The sequence below is a fragment of the Dermacentor albipictus genome, chromosome 2 (assembly GCF_038994185.2).
Source record: "Dermacentor albipictus isolate Rhodes 1998 colony chromosome 2, USDA_Dalb.pri_finalv2, whole genome shotgun sequence".
NCBI lineage: Eukaryota > Metazoa > Arthropoda > Arachnida > Ixodida > Ixodidae > Dermacentor > Dermacentor albipictus.
The window spans coordinates 116,728,813-116,748,416 of record NC_091822.1 but is presented as its reverse complement, the minus strand read 5'-3'; the positions used below and the strand labels follow the sequence as shown (position 1 = coordinate 116,748,416).

The following is a 19,604-nucleotide window of genomic DNA, read 5'->3' as shown; positions in this document are numbered from 1 at the left end:
AGATGAAAAAAAAGAGATACTGACAACTCTGCTACCAACTAGTTGATGGTAGCGCTCCGCTGTTGTCCGTCCCGTTTAATGTGTCACTTTCGCTCACAGGACGTCTAATTCTAATAATCAACCTACAGCCCACGCCACGTAATTTTGGAATATCTATCCATGCTACAGTAAACCGTCTGCCGTGTTGCGGAGTTTTCTCTTGGTACCGAACCGTAAAAAGTCGTGGTATGTATTGTGGCAAAAGCACCAACCGGTGCCCAGCTGGCTTTTGGTATATTTACAGAAAGCATTTGTTTTATGAATTTCACTGAACGTGTCAAGGTGAGTAGAAGATCTATTCGTTCAGGTGCTGAAGCGCAAAAGCCATCATGGTGAATGTAGTGCCTGTTACTGCTTCGCGAACGATGCGTAGCACTCTCGTAACAATTCATCCGCTGTATTTACTCCTGCTCGTGACAAATTGATTGACATATTTGAACACTACTTTTAGAAAACGTCTAGGTGCTCAAAAGGAAAATAACATGCGCAGTTTTTCGCGAAAGAAAACTGCGAATATACTATGAGACAAGCTGCCGTAGTTGGGGAGTCGTCTAGGGCGCCAATATTGCAGTACCCGAGAGTTTTTACATTTCGCCCCCTCGCAAGCCGACGGTATTGCAGGACTTCAACCCATGTTTTTTCACATCATGCGCATATATATATATTTATATATATATATATATACGTGCGGGAACGAGACAACGAGCTTTTTGGAAGGAAGGCACGTTTATTAAACGTTTTCGGCTAGCCTACAGCCGAAAACGTCAAGTAAACAGGTCCTATTTCCAAAAAGTTCGTCGTCTCTTTCCTGCATATGTGGCGATATATATATATATATATATATATATATATATATATATATATATATATATATATATATATGTGTGTGTGTGTGTGTGTGTGTGTGTGTGTGTGTGTGTGTGTGTGCGTTATAATGAGCCTACTAAGAAAAACACCAAGGACAACATAAGGAGAATTGCTCGTGCTTATTCATTGAATTACACAAACAATAAATACATGTAAATGACAGTCGATGAGAAACAACTGGTCACAGGTGGGATACGCGTACGACGCTATTACCAATTGACCTACCGAGGCACCCTTTTCTCGTCTACTACAACTAACCCTGGGACTGTTAGTCAGCGTATACCACTCACAAACCTTACCAACGCTGGGATCCTTGCAATACCACCAGATAACGTCAAATCATCTTCCCCAGTTGCCCATTTTAAAAGCTCATGAGAAGTCATACGGGCGATGCGACTCCTGTCGCGCAGGTGGTACAGCTGTGACGTCAGCTGTGAGCTCAAAAGTTTATTCGCAGAGCAGTTTTTTTTTTGCGAACGTCGCTGGGCTTCGCTACCGCGGCTGCGGTCTGGCTAGTGCCTTTCTGAATAGGCGAACCAATCTGAGTGAAGTTGTGGTCAGCGGGCGCCACTGGGTTCCTTGCAACACCACCAGATGGCGATCGCCTCCACGCATCCAGTGAGCAGACAGGCCGGAACAGTAGTAGAGCAGCAGCTTCCAGGTCTATTTTATGCGGACGACATTGTGCCGCTAGCTAACAAGAAAAGTTATTCGCAACGTCTGGCTAGTATCTGTGGACAGGAAGGAAAGAACTCAGGTTTGACTGGTGTTAGAGTATCAGGTGTTATGGTATTCACTGAAAACGGTGAACAGACAGTGGCAATAGCGGGCCAGAGAACACCTCGGGTAAGAGAATATAAATGCCTTTGTATATGGATAAACGAAGCCAATAGATATATGGAAACACAGGAAAAAATGATAACAGCGAAGGGGAAGAGAAATGCAGCCATAATAAAGCATTGAACGCTATGGGGATACAATAGCTACGAGGTACTCCGGGGTATCTGAAAAGGTGGAATGCTTCCACGACTTAATTTCGGAAATGTGGTTGTTCGCTTGAAATGAGGGGTACAATCGGGACTCCATGGGAACCAAAGGTCAGCGAGACGCTTAGCATTGGACGCTCACGGGAAGACTACAAATGAAGCTGTGCAGGGTGATATGGGCTTGACTAGTTTTGAAGTGACGGAAATGCACAGCAAAATTGATTATGAAAAGCGATTGAGGAACACGGAAGAACGTAAGCGGGCTGGGAGAGTGTGGAGGTATCTGTAGAGGAAAAAACATTGATTCACAGTGGAGGAAAAGAGCCAGCGAGTATGCGGCCTCTCGGGTGGGCAACACAGCAACAAAGAACGTCAAGCGGAAAGTCAGAGAGGCTGGAATAATCTCATGCGTAGCGGCAATGGAAAAGAAACCTGCCTGGAGTAACTACTGAAGAGGAAACAACGAAATCAGGAAAGAAACACTTTATTATATCTCCTTCCTTAGCCTGCCTTACCTTCCTTCCTTGAAGCTTTCCTTATTCCTTAAGGAAGGCTTTCCTTATTCATCGGCAAAAACAAGCTTGCGTCAGCAAACCTAACGTATATATCTTTGACGGCAAAAGAAGTAAAATTCTTGCACAATAAGGTGCCATTGTGCATGCGCTTTAGGCACTGATCTAGTAGCACGTGTCTTTTTTGCATATATATTTATGTCCCACGGAGAATAAAGCCAGTTTATGTTTAGCGTTCGTTGTGTCTTTTTGATGTTCCTGCCCATGTCCTCTTCTACGCGCTAGTACGATGTCCCCTTATACGAATAACCACCAAGTAGCCCAGCTTTCTGCCTTAAATACAGTGAATTGAGGTTTGATTTATCCTACATGCGTGATGGAGAAATGACGCAACAAAAGGTTCCCCGACTAATGTTTGAGAACGACATAGTGCCATTAGAGGACAATGAAAGAGATGTACAGACGCTTGCGATTATGTGTGGCAACGCCACAACAAATTTAGGCCTTAAGGTTTGCACAGAGAAAACGGGAATTTTAATCTTTGATGAAGAGGCGAGTAATCAATTCAACAGCAAGTCATACCCATAGTAAAGCAATATAAATACTTAGACAAATGCGTAATCAAAAGAAAGACTTACTGAATCACCCACTAAGATAATAGTAACATCAAGAGGAAGCGGTATGCCAAAATAATAATACGCACACCCCCTTGGCGCCAGTATACATTTGATGTGGCACGTGAAATCTGGAAAGAAGTAACGGTGCCGGCGCTAACATTACTAAATATCGTTCTCCGCTTAAAATCGAATATCCTGGCGGGTTTTCCGTGGGAAGCCCACGGAAAAAACCACGAATGATGCAGGGCAAGGTGACATGAGTGTAACCTCGTTTGAAATCACAGAAGCGCAGAGCAATATAACTTCTGAGAAAAAAATACGCTCAGGAACATGGATCAAAATAAATAAGTGGCTAAAGTGCACAAGTATCTGTACTTGAAAGTCTGGACACAAAGTGGGCGAAGAGGTCAATAAATTTAGCAACCAAGTACATGGTAATTCAAAGTGTAAATAGACAACTTGGAGTCATCAAAAATAAATTTAGAGAAACAGCGACAGTGAATTGGCTACATTTAAACGATGAAAATACCGGCCATAAAGATTTAAAAGACTGAGAATAAAGAAATTAGAAGGGAACATCTGTAGGATAACACAAAGGGAAGTGCCCTTCTCTTTGAGGCTAAGGACAACTAAGGATAAAAACATACTTGAGCAAATACTCGCAACAAGATGAGGCGTGTGTATCATATAACAAAGGTCTGGAAACCACTGAGCACATACTATTTCAATGCGAAGGAATACATCCAGTTATGCAGGTAGCTAACGTACGCGTCCCAGAAGCGCTTGGATTTAAAACGGACGGAAACATCAACCCGTCAGTAGTGGAGACAACAGATGTTTCGAGTGTTGATGGAAGAATGGTTGAGAGCAAGTTGATAAGACTGGAATCGTTACAGGCATAGGTACCGGTACAAGGTAGAGAAGTCTTGAGGAATTGAAGGGGGATTGGGGAGGTGTGTACAAGAATCCTACAATGAAAAGCATGTGGAGCATACCTCATTGACTGAGGCAGGCTAAGGCGACTGTCTTCACCCTGTTTCAAAGGGGATGTCAATATATCATCACGTCTGTGCCCACATCGGCGCTAGCCGTGCGGGTGACAGAGACACGAAAGAACCTCACTTTCACGCATCCGTGACTGCACGGCAGTGAGGAAGTAAACGCTTTTTGCGGATAGAATAGGCCAGAATTGCACTACGTACCTACGCGCATGCTGCTTCCAAGACCTTCGCGCGTTCAAGGCGTCGGTCGCGCTCGCCAGTAGCCAGCAACTCCGTATAAAGGCTCAGTGCTCGCGCTTGTGTGTATGTGTGTGTGTTTTGGGTCTCCATGCGCTCACACAAAGCTTCGCTCCATTTAAATTCCACCTCATCGGATACGTTAAATTTTTAACCCTGTATTTTTTTTGTGCCCCAGGAAAGCGACCTGGCCATGGGCCCGTTTTTTCCGGCCTCAGAGCGCCTCGAGATCGCCAGACCTTCGACAGTCTTCTACATGGAGGAACTGCGAATCCTGGCCGGTCGCAAGACCGCGCAAGACAGCAGCGTCTTTGGATATATCATGGCTTTTGACTGGATGGCGAGTATTCGTGAGGAAGACGGCCAGCCTTCTTTAGTTTAAGCTGCGTGGAAGATTTCTTGAAACCAAGAGGAGATAAAAGGACCGAGACGGGTTGATAGTGCGGCGGCGTAACGCGATTTATTGTCACTGCTCTTGGCTGTAAGCATAACATCATGGCAGCTTGCAAAATATGCCGTCACACTTTTGCGTTGGGCGCATAGTCTTCTGTATAAAAATGCATGAGCTTTTCCAAATAACCTACGTGAAGTATGTGTTCACACCGTAGATGACTATTTTCCGCTTTGCGCTATCCAGCTTCACAGTCTGCTGACCCCCGAGTAGAGCAAACTAGTCCGTTGGCTAAGCTAAGGTTGAATTCGCCGAACATCCACTTCCTATTAACTACATTTTTTTTTCATGGCGGGGCAACTTTAAGGTTATTGACTATCGCCTTTCCTATGAGATCCTCCAGCGCACAAACTCACCTGTGAAGGCGGGACCTGATTTGCCATAGGGCGCCGTAATGTCGAAAGAGATAGAACGACATAAGACAAAAACAAGGAGCCTCAGAAGATGGGGAGAGTACGCTAGACATAGCTAGATCGATGGCCGTGCATGCGAAAATTATTGTTCTCAGTTCTCGTCGTGATAGTTTGGCAGTGTATACAATGCATGGGCGGGACATGCTGTAATGGGCTCAAACTGGAATGTCCCACAGTTTGGCCACTGAACTTTTTTCATGAGGCCACCTGCTGCTGTTGCTAGAGATAACGCGACCTAGTTGGAGGTCAACGACATGGCTTTTTGTCATTGCTGTAATAGCAAGGGTTCATAGGTACCGTAGATCCAGTCCCGTAGCCACTAAGCGTACCCTACGGAAAAGACGCAGTCATGAAATTGGCGCCAGATGGTATTTTGCGGCAGTTTTAACAGTTTTTATGTAGAGCGATGGCGCTAAATTCAGCAGTGTTGTTTTGTTTAGAATTTTAACATATTTTGCTTCAGAGTTATGAAGACCTTGTTTAAGTTCATAACTTCTGCTTAAGCCTTAGGCTTGCAATAATTGTCCGCAGAGCTGTTCCACATCTGATTCACCTGTTTGTCATCGCAGGTGTGGATGTTCCTGAGCGTAGCTTTAGTTATCGTATCCGTGGTGACAGCTTTGCTCAATCACGTGCAAGCCTACATGTCGCAAAAGACCACTGATTTCGTGAGGAGTATCGGCGATGCCACGTGGATGTACGTGGAGAACCTTTTCCTTGAAGGTGAGAAATTGGACACCTTTCCATTTTTCTCAAAGCGGAAACGCCATGTCCTGTATTTAACTGAAATTCCATGTTACATCCTCCTAATCTAATGGGTGTGAAGTCGAAAAAATGACACGCCGGAACAAGGAGCCACAGTAAGATGGCGACATAGCAAGACCAACAGAGGTAGGCGAACTAAGGAATCGTCAGTCTAAAAAAAATATTCATTTGCCCGGGTTTTGCGTAAGTTCTTGGTCCTTGTGTGGAAACAGCGACGGCAATACGAGCGGTAACAGTGCCCCCCCCCCCCCCCCCCCCATGCGCTCCGATGTTTTCCTCTCTGTCGTGAAGTGATGCAGCGAAAATGGTATCGTCGCTAAATTGGGAATAATATGAAGTTTGCGCACTGTCTATTGAACTAAATGCAAAGAGGACTTTGCCTCTTTGTGAGAAACCTGCGTGAAATGTAAAAGGTGGAATGTAATGAGTGATGAACTTGATGTGTACACCATTAGAGAGGGGCACACATTAGACGCGCACATCATTGACGGACTGCCACATTTTTTTGATCACTCGCATCTCAGTTCCTTACATTTCAAGGTTATTCTAAACTTAAGAAAAGCGATGTGTACCTAAAACGGGGCACGCTAAGCAACAGGCAATTAGGCATTCCCTTGACCCTGTTTGCGTTTTCTTTTTCGGCAGCTTTCCTTTTGCAGTCGCCTAAGATCGCAAATACACGCAACGTTAAACACGCAACGCCAGACCGCAAGCATTTGCCGCGAGTGATTCTCAGGTTGAGCGGATGTCGACGGCTTGCTTTTAAGGTCTGCTGCGAGTATTCCAACGATGCTCGTCAAAAACGGCAATGAGAAACCTGAGAGCTGAAAGCCTCGCTACAGGCCTTAAAAGCAAGCAATCCACCCCCGCTCAATGTGAGAATCTCTCCCGGCAAATGGTTGCAGTTATCCCATATGCGCACACGGCCAGACTGCTGCATATGAGGGCGACCACGCCGCATAATCTCAAAAAGGTTGCCACCAGGCAGGCAGTAGGTTGTTGTTCACTGCCCGAAATAAGTTAGCTAGTCTGTGCTACCAAGTCAATCCGATGGCCAAGAACAAAAGAATTTGTAAAAAAGCGGCACAGGCAGAGGTTTGTGTTTACTGTTGTGACTTTGTGGTTCACGATTCTTATTTCATGCAAGCGTTTTTATACCGGTCGAACGGAGAGGTGTATCCATGACCGCATGCGCGAACACTCAAACAATGTTCAAGAACAAGCTAGAGATAGTCAATTGTCACTGCATTGCAATGAATGCTGCTGGAAGCTGTCTTTAAAAGATGGGACCTGCTTGCCAAAATACGACGTCATTTTTTGCTGTGATCTGTGTATCTCTCTCAGTGCAGTCGTTTAGCGCTGTTTTTAGCTCGTAATCCTGAACCAACTCTCCCAAATGCGCACTATTCTGCATATCTCAATGTTCCCGTGCGAGAGATCCCTCAAATGTGTCCTAAAAATTGTATAAGTAGTATTCGAAAAGAAATTAAAAAATTTAAGAGATCGTAGAAGGGCAGCTCGCTTTACCAGTATTTAAGAAAGTTTAGGATAGCTTCGAGAAAACTGCTTTCTTGTATTCGAACATTATAGACTGATGTGTATGCATCAGTGCTTAACTAGACGATGTCGTAATGACTGCACAATATTGATCGGTACATTTAGGGTAAGGGTGTGCGAATAGCTAAACTTTTGAATCAAATCGGAGAGAAATATTTTCTTGTTTTCGAAGCAACCTAAAATTTTATGTCTGCGCGGTGTCCACTTTGTAAAAGAGGAAATGGGGCTTAATATGTGTTTACACATACATCTAATACTGTTCACAACGAGACGTTCGGACAATTGGGGAATTTGTAAACCCTAGTGAACCTTTTTCATTTACTGGGCCACATGTGAACGGCGGTAATAAAACAAAAAAAACGGAAAGTCACCACATACGCGCACAGTGTTGTATTCGCTGAAGGTGAGAAGTGTGATGCTACATTACCCCCTATTGTTTTAAAAGAATGCAACCGTAGGCAGACTGGCCATATACAATTTGGAGTAAATACGTATACAGGCTGACTAACAGCGAGTCATTGTTTTTGAATGGTTACAAGTTATTGAGCAGGAAGTTATCTGCACCGTGAGTTTGCTTCAGGAACTAGTTCCCATGCAGGACAAACGCTGCTCTAGTGCAGCACAATCATTCGAAACAATTCTCACATTCGCCATTCCGTCTCCCTGTAAACTACAATGTGTTTTTTAACCCTTACATATTCGAAAGGAATAGATATTCTACAACTTCGAATTCGGAATTTTCGAATAGAATATGAATTGAAAAGAAGAAAATAGTCGATTAGTATTCTGAATGTCGAATATTCGCATGCGTCCAATTTTAAGGTTGCGATAATTTCCCATGGGAACTTCTGTTGTGCTTGGTACCAAATGGCTTTCTGTGGAAAGGCTGATGTATGAAAATGTCTCGGGTGCTCAATTTCTCTGTGTTCCTAAAGCATCAGTTTATCATTGAATATTCGAAGCGAACATAAGGATAATTATAAAGATAACTATGAGACGACAGTGCTTCATAAATCGTTCAGCCACGGCGGAGCCTCCACAGCGTGGCGGTCAGCGCATCCTGAGTGCCGTCTGGTGGCTGGCCACACTGGTGCTGATGAATGCCTTCTGTGGCCACATGCGTGCTTGCCTCATGATCAAGTCCGAGGTGGAGAAGATCGAGAGCGCCGAAGACCTCATACGTCGGCCGCATACGGTGCCCCATATGTGGAGGGGAACGTCGTATGTTGCCACCGTAGCAGTAAGTATACACACGCTTTTGCCGACATTTGGCCGGCCTTGCTTCCCATTTGTGACTGCACCATCATACCGAGCCTGACAATGTTTCTCGGCTATAATATGGCACTCGCAAATTCGATATGTCCTCCCTGTTGGCATATTGAAATGGTAACGTACGTGTTACTGTATTCTACCTGTGAGGTTTTATACAGCCACAAGGTGGAATGTTAGTCGACCGGTATTGAACAGAACGGGTCGTCCCACTTCAAGCATTTGGCAGAAACGTTTGAATGTGGATGATGTCTGACGACGGCAGTGTGTTTACATTCAGTCATCATAGAGACACAACATATTGTCACCGTGGAAACGAGTTACGTATGAAGCATGTACTAGATTTCTCTAAGAGCACTCGCCGCTATTTCGCGTCGCCGCCGCAAATCCTGCACATGTCCCCTGAAATACGACGGCCCTTTGGTGCTTTGGTGAAACGCTCCGTGCCGGTAACTGGGCTCCTCTCTCGGGCTTTTTTCTGGGCACGCTGCGCCATCTTGTGGAGCTGCCGAGACGTCCACACGTGGCCTCCGAGAGGCGAAGCGCGGCGCGTCGGTGCCTTTGACCAGTCGGCGAGAGGTTCATTGAAGAGGGGCACATAGCCAGTGCACGCGTGGCGCAACCTGTTAAGTCATCGGGTTGCTCTCCTTGAGCTGTCTGTCGAGACGTGGGTTCGACTGCGCGCAGCATCGGATGAACTGAAGAGACCTTTTTTTAAGGCGAAAGCAATAGATGGCTCAAGGGTAGAAAAATCCGATGTCCAGAGTTGTGGCGCTAAAACTGTGTGCAACCAAAGAGTAGCACCAAAACCCACGACACTCGGTGGGAGTCGAACCAACCACCTTTGGTGTTATGTAAGGTGAAGTTAATTAAGGCACAGTTGACAAAGATACAGGTAAATACGGCACTCGAACCCATGACTTTTGGCGGGAATCGAACTCTCGAACTTTGGTGGGAGTCGAACCCACTACCTTTGGTGTTAATTAAGGCCGAGTTAATTAAAATATGGTTCATTCAAGCACTGTAACGCGCCAGCTTTGGTGGAAGTAGAACCTTCGAACTTTGCCTCTAATCAAGACAATGGTAATTCAGGTTCAGGTAAGTAAAAGGCAAGTAATTAGACCACACCAACCAACTTCCTTTGGTGGGAGTCGAGCCCTTGACCTTTGGTGGAAGTTGAACAAACAACTTTTGGTGTTAAGTCAAAGTTACTTGAGTCACAATTAATTAGAATACAGTTGATTAAGACACTTGATCCCTCTACTTTTGGTGGGAGTCGAACTCAGACCTTTGGTGTTATGTAGGGCGAATGTATATAAGGTGCAGTTAATTAGGGCATAGTTAACTGCGCCGTTTGGGTATCGAACTTCTATTGCACCAAGATTGGTGAGAGTTGAAGCCAGGACCTTCGGCATTAAGGTAATTAGGGCAGATTTAACAAGGATAGAGTTAATTATTGCACTTGAACCCACGATCTTAGGGGGTAGTCGGACCTACGACACTTCACGTTACTTATGGCGAAGTTATATAAGGTACAATTGATTAAGGTAGATTTAATTAGGGCACCTGAACCGACGAACTTTGATGGCAGAAAACAAGTAATAGGAAGTAAAGCATTCAAGTCGAGTAACTTGATGTTCGTCTCACGCAAACAGGCTTTCGCCTTCATTCTCTTAGCACATACTGAAGTTACTGTAAACTTCTGTCATTGTAGAGTGGCACATTCGCAGTGGGACATACGTAGTCGCCGAAGCTCGCGTCAGAGACGTTCATTGAAGAACAACGCCCACTTACTGGCTCACACCCAGTGACCCCAGTTGAGATCAAAGAGGCTCAAAGAAGACCAACACAGACAGAGTGGCACATACCGAATGCTCCAAGGCGGCGCCAAAGAGTCACATTGAACAGCGGTACCTACCAAGTTGCACATCTACAGTGGCCTATCTCGGCGTGAAAAAGGTTCGTTCAAGAGGCGCACATGTGTTGACATTGCCACATACTCCGTCCGTCCGTCCGCCCGCTTTCCAGCAAACATGGACTAAATTGAGGGTGACGCAACGGGCTATGGAAAGAAACGTTAAGGGATAAGAAAAGAGCCGATTGGGTGAGGGAACAAACGCGAGTAAATGACATCTTAGCTGAAATCAAGAAAAGAATGGGCATGGGCAGGGCATGTAATGAGGAGGGAAGATAACCGATGGTCATTAGGGTTACGGACTGAATTCCCAGGGAAGGGAAGCATAAAAATTAAAATTAAATTATGGGGTTTTACGTGCCAAAACCACTTTCTTTCTGATTACGAAGCACGCCGTAGTGGAGGACTCCGGAAATTTCGACCACCTGGGGATCTCTAACGTGCATCTAAATCTAAGTACAAGGGTGATTTCACATTTCGCCTCCATCTAAATGAGGCCGCCGTGATCGGGATTTGATCCCGCGACCTCGTGCTCAGCAGCCCAACACAATAGCCACTGAGAAACCACGGCGGGTAGAAGGAAAGCGTAGCAGGGGGTGGCAGAAAGTGCGCGGATGAAATTAAGAAGTTTGCAGGGGCAACATGGCCACAATTAGTACATGACTGCGGTAGTGGAGAAGTATGGGAGACGCCTTTGCCCAGCAGTGGGCGCAACCAGGCTGATGATGATGCTGATTTCGACCAGCCACGTGTACCATTACAAAACTTTTAAATTTCTCCCGTGCAGGGAAGACTCGAAACAACTCACGAGGATTGTTCAAATACAGCAGCCCGATGCTTTAGCAAGCAAGCTGAGCGAGAAATTGACTGGGCGCGTTCCGCTCTTCAGTGAACGTCTGTCACGCCAACGCTTTAGCGCGTTGTGAGAGAGAGAGAATGAAACCTTTATTTGAAGCAGGGACTTGTCCGTCGAGGAGGGAGGGTCCCTTATTCAAGGAACTCTCTGGCTTGGATCGCCCTCCGGGCCCGGGCTACGAGTTCGCACTGGTCGACCAGGTCAGGCTTGGAGATTGTTGTGCAATGAATGCATTGAATATGTGCCACTGTTTAATGAACCTCTCGCAAACTTGGGTCCGTTAGTGTGTGCCCCTGGTTGTGGGGCTAGCTAGCTAACCGGTGCGCCCCTGAACCGATTTCGGATGGCATGCGCGGACTTCTGGCAGCGCCACTAGACGGCGCAGCGTGTACAGAGAGAAGCGCTAGAGAGGAGCCTGGCTTCAGCGTGACGGTTTTCTGATCGTTCGCAAACACCGTCGCTCCATGCACTTAAAGGCCGCGCGCAGGCATTGCGATGGCGTGGCTAAATAACGCTGTGTTCATAGAGAAGCTCGAGTGGGAACCGCTGCAGCACACACACGCATCACACATGCGCGTTTGGGCTGAGGCATTCAGAGAGTCGAACTGGAACTTCCTTCGTTCCGATTTTCCTTTCGGTTCACCGAAGATGGTTCACTTCCGCTTCAGCTCCGGAAACGGGAGAAACCGATTCGAACCGGTTCAAATTCATTAGCGTAACCGAAGAGTAATCACAGGTAAAGAGGAAAATTTATGCAAGAGCTCAACGCTGCTTCGAAGCTGCACTGAAAGTATGTGGCTGTGTGCTTAATACCAAATGTAGTTCAAGTTAACTAAGCAGATCCAACACACATGCTGCAATATATATGAAGTGAAGTTTTATTGAGGGAGAGAAGAAAATATTTTGAGGAGATATATAACATCCTGCAGCCTGCTACTCTGCTCAGGCAGAAAGGGGAGAGGAGAAAATAGGGAATCGGGAAGCAATGATGAGGACAATAGCTAGGATGCAGCTATATACGCGTTCTTGCCCAAGCGACCCGCTCACAACCTTGAATTTAGGCCTGTGCTTACTGAACAATCTAAGAGAGTGTTGATGACTCGCTTGACTGGTATATACAATCAATGGTATAGTATCGCGTTTTCCCTTAATGTCTTGTTGCTCAGTTGACGCTAACGAAAAAACCTGCCGTTCACAGCCATACAGGGAACAAGCAACAAGTATTCGTGCTCTACTATCTCAGGTGCCTTGCACGCCACATGGTCTGAGGATTACACGCGTCGGATGCGATTCGAACATTCTTGTGGTAACAAAACGCCTAGTTTGCCACCTCACTCAATATTCTGAAGAGAGAGAGAGAGAGAGAAAGAGAATGAAGAGGAAAGGCACGGAGGTTAACCAGATATGAGTCTCCGGTTTGCTACCCTACACAGGGGATGTGGGATAGGGGTTAGAAAGATGACAGAGAGAAAAACGCTAAAAAAAGAAAAACAGAAACACGCACACATGGAGACACACACACAAAGGGGGTCCAGTTAAAGGCGTTCGCAAAGGCTGGTAGATGGCAAAAAGCGCAATAGCGCTTGCACGTCGTCCAGTTGGTCAAGTTCACGGTGAAGGAATTCCCTCTGTGGACCGTACTGCGGGCAGGCGCACAAAATATGGCCAATTGATTCTTCATGGCTGCAGTGGTCATAGGTTGGGCTGTCGGTCATCCCAATGCGGAACGCATAGGCTTTGGTAAAGGCAACGCCGAACCACAGTCGATGCAAAAGCGCGGCGTCTCCAGGGCGAAGCTGTGATGACACTCGAAGACTTAATGTTGGATCAAGTGGGTATAGTCGCGTATTTCTTAAAAGGGGGTCATTCCATTGTGACATACTAACGTACTAGTCATAAAGTCATACTAACGGTATTAACGGTGCTAACGGGAAGATGGTTTGTGTTTGCAAATGAGGTGTAGCATAGTTGAGCCACAAATGCATTCAAAGCATGGATAAAACGCTGCAGAGATGGTGGCCAACCTGAACCGAAAACCATTTTTTTCTTCCGCTTGGTTCCGCATTGAAAATTTCGTAACGTTCCTGTTCAGCCCCGGTTCGAGCAAAAATAACGGTTTCTTCCAGTTTTCGGGTTTCCTGTTCACCTTCCATTCGATACTCTTATACAATTCGTTGGATCTCTATACTGCTTTATTGCTAAGCACATTACCATTGACGGTTATCGTGAGAAGGGTTGTGCCGAATTTCGCGGTACAGTAAGAACGTAGATTAGTGGAAATGGTACTGTTTTATGACCGCAGTTCTTTACTGTTAGCGGAATTACCAGGCATATTTAGCGTGCCACATCACGCAATAACTTCATCCACGTACCGTCAGAAGGTTCCTCATAGTTTGATTATCGCGAAGGGTCTCTTAACTGGTCTCCAGCCTTTACTCGTCCTTCTGCTGCAGTAGCCGCCTTTGTGATACCTTTAATCTGCTTTCTGTTGGGTTCGAGCTGTCGGAGGAAAATTTCTTCAAATATTTCCTGCTTTTTTAATGGTGCAGTGTTCGACATATAACGGCGAAAAATGTAGAACCACGTATTATACGTTACTGTTTCCCCTTTTTAACTACTAATAATATAAAATATGTGAGGCTGTATTCAAGCGAAATATCCGCTGTTATCCGGAACAGTGTTCCAGATATCTGTAGCGATTACGCGGCGATGTGGCACATCGCCTCACATATTTAAATGTACTTCAGGTAGATGAATGTGAAGCAATGTTCCGGATAACTGGTGCAGGCATTTTGAACTCTTTTTCAGATAACCATGGCTCTGTTACCAGAACACAGATCCAGATAACTTGTGCGCATTTAGAAATTAAAAAAAAAGTATGTGTAATGAAGTTCTATATAGTTCGCGTTTTAATGAGGACTGCTGTTCTATTTATTTAAGCAGAAAAATGTTTGCCAAAAGTTTCCCCCTTTGAACTCTTGATATCGTAGAACATCAGTTCCTCTAAGCTAGCCAAAACTTTTTGCAGATATGTTCCACCTATTTTTGTAGAACCAGTTCGGGACGACATCAAGGTATCCTACTTACTCATATTGGCAGCAACCTCGACGGAAGGAAGAGCTGACGTTCAAGTAAATTCGTCTCATAGGGAACCGTTCGGGGTACATTGTGTGCAGCGCCGCGGGGCTTACCCGAGCGCCGCGGCGCTGCACACAATGTACCCTGAAGGGTTCCCAAGCCCGGACTGCCCTCTCTGTGGTGGTTATGCGGACTTTGAGCATGTCATGTAGGGCTGCGCCTCTCCCGGTCCCCTTTCACTCAAGAGGAAATGATGAAGCTCATTAGGGCCCAGGACCAGACCTCTCAAATCCTGGCAGTCCAGTGGGCTCGCGAGAGGGCCGTCAGGTTTCATCTGATGGTCCCCGAGTGGGCCTAGCCAGGTGACGTTGAGTTTACTCGCGTCTATTGCGGACCAAATAAAGTTGTTTCACTCACTCACTCACTCACTCACTCACTCACTCACTCACTCACTCACTCACTCACTCACTCACTCACTCACTCACTCACTCACTCACTCACTCACTCACTCACTCACTCACTCACTCACTCACTCACTCACTCACTCACTCACTCACTCACTCACTCACTCACTCACTCACTCACTCACTCACTCACTCACTCACTCACTCACTCACTCACTCACTCACTCACTCACATACATAGGTATAACTTAGTATCTGGAGCATTTTCGCAAATATGGTACACTCAGCGCCACCTGTGTGAAACGAGATTAGGAGTGTAATGAAGCACTACAATTGTGAACTGAGGAAGTGCATATGGCAGTTCAAACCTATATTCGGCATCGATAGAATATTTACACAGCTATTGGATAAATGCTTCGTTAAGTGTTCAGCATTCGTGATTTCGACAAATAACTACGTAGAAGATTTCTCGTGGCCTTACGCGCACCTGTCTAACTGGCACCGAAGTTTCCATGTCCGAATGCACATTCACGTGAGCAGTTCCCAGTTGATGCGTGTTCCGCGACGGCCACTGTTTCCGCAGAACTCGACCAATCCCGCGCTGCGCAAACTCGGCCGCATAGTTGAGGACCGGGCCACCGCTGTTCCCGTGCCAGAGCTCTACGGCAGGGCCCTGCTGGAGAAAGTGGCCCAGGGCCGGGCGGCCATAATCAGCGACGCCACTTCGCTCACCTTCCAGGTGTCGTCCAAGTGCCAGGATTTTGTGGGCGCCGAGTATTACTTGGCCCGCGAGGGGCTGGTGTCCCATCCGCTCAACAGCTTCGCTCGGAAGGACATCAATCCGGAACTGTTCGACAACATCAACAAAGTGTGCGTTCTCGACATGGTTGGGCATTGCGAACTCATTTCGGCCACCTGGTGTTCTTTAACGTCCATCCAATGCACGGTGCACGAACAGATTTGCATTGCCCCCATATCAAAATGCGGTCCAAGCGGCCGGAATCGAAATCTGGACTTCGAACTCAGCAGCGCAACGACAAAGCCGCTATAAGCTACCGCACCGAGTAGTTTTTGCTAAAGTACGGTAGGTGCATGGTAAGAGGTAACGTAAATATCTCAGCTGTGCCTCGGCGTAACAAGCTTTATTTGTAGCCTACTGTTCGCTCTTCTTTTCGTTCTTCTGATGTTCCTCTTACACAACATGCTACTACTGCTAATACTATTGCTATATCCGCTACCGCTACTACCACTACAAAAGAGGGCCAATTTGAAATCACCTGCAGACGCTTTTCTGTTGATGTGAATGTAATTAGAATGACTATGATCATTCGTAGAGTGAGTACACGCAAGTTGTGTCGAAATGGGATTTCTCGAGATAATAGGTTAGCAAAATGGGATAACGCAGAAATTTTGCAACCTCGTGCTACAATATTTGTTATATTGGCACTTTTTTATTGATGTCTTAATGCGTATTCATGTCGCTGTGCTGCTGTAAACCATTGCAATTGGGGCTGCGCGGTTCCCTTAAATTACCGAATGGCAACTTTCAACTGTGGTTTCTCTGAGTATTTATTTAAATAGGCGCAAGCAAAATGATTGAATGATTGATTTCGAGATGCAAAAGTGTCAATAGTGAACTTCCACTGCCCGCAGCATTCGGCGACTTCTGGAAGCTGGTCTGGTCAATTACTGGTGGGGCCTTGCCATGGGCGAAATTGGCCGCTGCGGAGGAAGCTCTTCGTCTTCGGGTGCCGAGCAGGCGTCGACGCTGACTTTCGACGACTTGATGGGCGTGTTTGTGCTGTGGCTCGCATGCGTCACTGCCTCCTCCCTCGCCTTCCTAGCCGAGACCAGCGTACCGGGCATGATGAACCGCACAACACCGAAGGTTGCCGCCACCGGGTGGCGCCGGCGACAAATTAGGCTGCTTCCGCGATCCCGCAGGGTCTCATAAATTGTGCGCTAATGTCATAGCTTGAACCCGTCTCTAAACGTATACTCTCAACCGAACAGCGGGCTAGAGAGAACGTAGGATGGAGCTATAGCATTATTGCCTCCATCTTTGGTCCGAAGATATAACCAGACTTGAAGCACAACTATTACTGCAGTGACCTATCATACTATACGCAACTGGTGCTGTAAACGTCGGGAGCGACACCATCGTTAAGATAGTCTTTTTTTTCTCTATCTGCCTTCTGCGAAGGCGCTCACGTAACAGGAAAACGTTTTGAAGTCGTTGTGGCTAAACATGCGATTGGAGCGTCACAAGACGTCACTAGCAGCGCTGCTGCCGATACTCTCTATTCCGGTAACTTCACATTCTGTTAAGGGTAATATGCACATGGACGAGACAACAACTCTCTATTTTGCACTACTAGCATGTCTCCGCCGAAAATGACTCAAACCAAAAAAGGGCTTCGCTTTCCGAGTCCACAGAAGAATCAATAAAATAGATAGATTACAGTTTTGCTATTTGTAATTAAAGATTCGGCAACTAGAATGCCCTCAGTAATATAGAAGTGATTGCTTATTGTCTTTAGCAATAATAACATCACCTCTGCCATATAACATAACTTGCCCTTGATTAGAAATAAGGCTTAGGTCGTTTCGGCAGCAGATTGCCCCACCATGTGACAAGAACTTATGTAGCTCCATCAGAAATTTCATATCCTCTTTTTCGACTGGTGCATCTCGTTCTTTTTCGCAATTTAACATGTGAAAGAAAAGAGACCCGATGCTTCCATTGTGGTGCGCTTAATGCATCGTGTGGCAGTGCAACTGAACAGCCACTGTTAACAAAACACTCTGTGTGTTCTACAGCACGCCACACAGGTGTGTGCCGCGTACGTGCATGAGGTGCATGTGAATTATATATCTCCTAATACATCGCGGCATTTACGAGCATGCCTATCATAAGCCAGAACAGAACACGAAATTTTTTTTTCTACTAGGGGAAAACAGCGAGCAAATGTTTCTGTCAACAGCTGCATATAGAGCTAAAATACAGCCACGGTATATTAATTTTTATTACAGGGTTGTTGCTTAGAGTTGCTTTGTATAGAAAACGTTCGCACATAGATCTTGGGACACCTCTCACACCATTCAGCAAACTACGCTATGCACTTTCAGTTTCGATTGATGAAACTTTTCTCTGAGACCTTGCCATTCCGCACAGTTTCCGTCAGCGTCTTTCTAGCATTTTCAAAAAATAACAGTTATTTGATCGAATGTTCGATTCCTTTAAAATTGTAAATTGAGAAAGTTGGTGCGCATTCATGTTTCCGTTTGTGCAGCGCTGACGAAGACATGCCGGACACAGCATGCCGGACACAGCACATGTCCAGTGCATTTCTTGTTTTCTGCGTGAGCGCTGCACGAACCGAAAGATGACACCGTTTCTTATCGCCTACTTGTCCATATCTTTCACGTTAAAAACGCGGCGAAAGCTGCATTTATTATCAGAGCATATGACGGAGCTTCAAGTACGCGTTACTGGGGTTCAATGTTATCGATAGACACTGCTAAATGTATTAGGAATGTTGCTCAAAGTCTGCAATATCATTCATAACGGTAACTACAGTGTGCACGTTACACTACCTCAGGAATTCTGAAGTTTACTTGGTACGACAGTTGTTGTCGCCAACTTCAGAATTACTGAATACACAGCGATCTGCTACTCCTCCCGGAAAGAACCAGCTGAAAGTGTTCGCATTTTCACACCCTGACACAATCGGTGGCCTGGGTCACCATTGCAATTTCTCCCGTCTCATAGCCTAAAAAGCATAACGAATGTTCAGAAGAGGTAAATATCTATCTACACAAATGAGCGCTTAATTTCACTAGCTACACGCGCAATCCACATAATTATTCTAAACCATCAATGCCGGCTATGACGTCATGGGCTCAAGGTCTCCAGTCTGTCTTTATCTTCCCGGTAAAATCACTTAGGCCATCTTTCAAACAATGGTTTATTTCCCTGTTGACCGCAATAAAGGTAGATGAGAATAACTGCTTCTCTTGTTTTCTGTTGTCGGAACGTCGTTTTGCACATCCTTAACTCAACAAAACAATTTCCATTGGTTTACTTGTGTTCTCACTGAGACAACTCGCCATGTTATTGAAGTAAAACTTCGCTCTCGATGCAGTGGCAGCCAATGAAAGGAACACAGTGCGTGTTATTAGGCATCGCCAAATCAAACGCTCCAAAGACGTGGGATTCAGAAAACGCGGTGAGAAATTCTGTTGGCGCCCATCACCGTACCTTCTGATCCTCACGTATTGGCGTAATTCGTTGATGGCTAATAACCGAATAACTCTGTTCATGCCTAAGCCACACCGGGATCACCAAGTGCCTTACGTTCTAAGGGGATTGGCAACGCTGGAGCGAAGGTCCACAGAACTGTCTACCCCCTCTGCATGTAAACCTTCTAAGGTACTTTCTTTAGTTCATACTCAATACCCTCCTCTCCCAACTCCAGCTTCCTATTCATTCTCGTTTTGATTTGTTGGCAACAGGATAGTTCAGGGGCCCGCAAGGCAGTAACGCCGATACGGTGCCTGTGGTTGCAGAATTGTATTTTCACCACGTCTACTAACATTTTTATCCCCCTATATCGTCTATCAAGCAATCAATTAAT

General features: G+C 45.8%; 1 protein-coding gene across 1 annotated transcript; it reads left to right on the top strand.

The window, feature by feature from the left end:
• The first annotated feature begins 1,692 nt into the window (after window positions 1-1,692).
• LOC135917836 (glutamate receptor 2-like) lies at window positions 1,693-18,923 on the top strand. The gene is made up of 6 exons (XM_065451438.1): window positions 1,693-1,752; window positions 4,438-4,599; window positions 5,693-5,846; window positions 8,468-8,640; window positions 15,551-15,837; window positions 16,621-18,923. The coding sequence occupies exons 1-6, from the start codon at window positions 1,693-1,695 to the stop codon at window positions 16,919-16,921; spliced, it is 1,137 nt and encodes a 378-aa protein (XP_065307510.1). The 3' UTR covers window positions 16,922-18,923.
• The last annotated feature ends 681 nt before the right edge of the window (window positions 18,924-19,604 follow it).

What these genes read in the sequence shown, in the direction of transcription:
- LOC135917836 (XM_065451438.1), top strand. Translation starts at nt 1,693, where the DNA reads ATGGTATTCACTGAAAACGGTGAACAGACAGTGGCAATAGCGGGCCAG. An exon ending in GGAGAACCTTTTCCTTGAAG is followed by an intron (nt 5,847 to 8,467) that starts GTGAGAAATTGG and finishes TAAATCGTTCAG; the next exon opens with CCACGGCGGAGCCTCCACAG. An exon ending in TCATACGTCGGCCGCATACG is followed by an intron (nt 8,641 to 15,550) that starts GTGCCCCATATG and finishes CTGTTTCCGCAG; the next exon opens with AACTCGACCAATCCCGCGCT.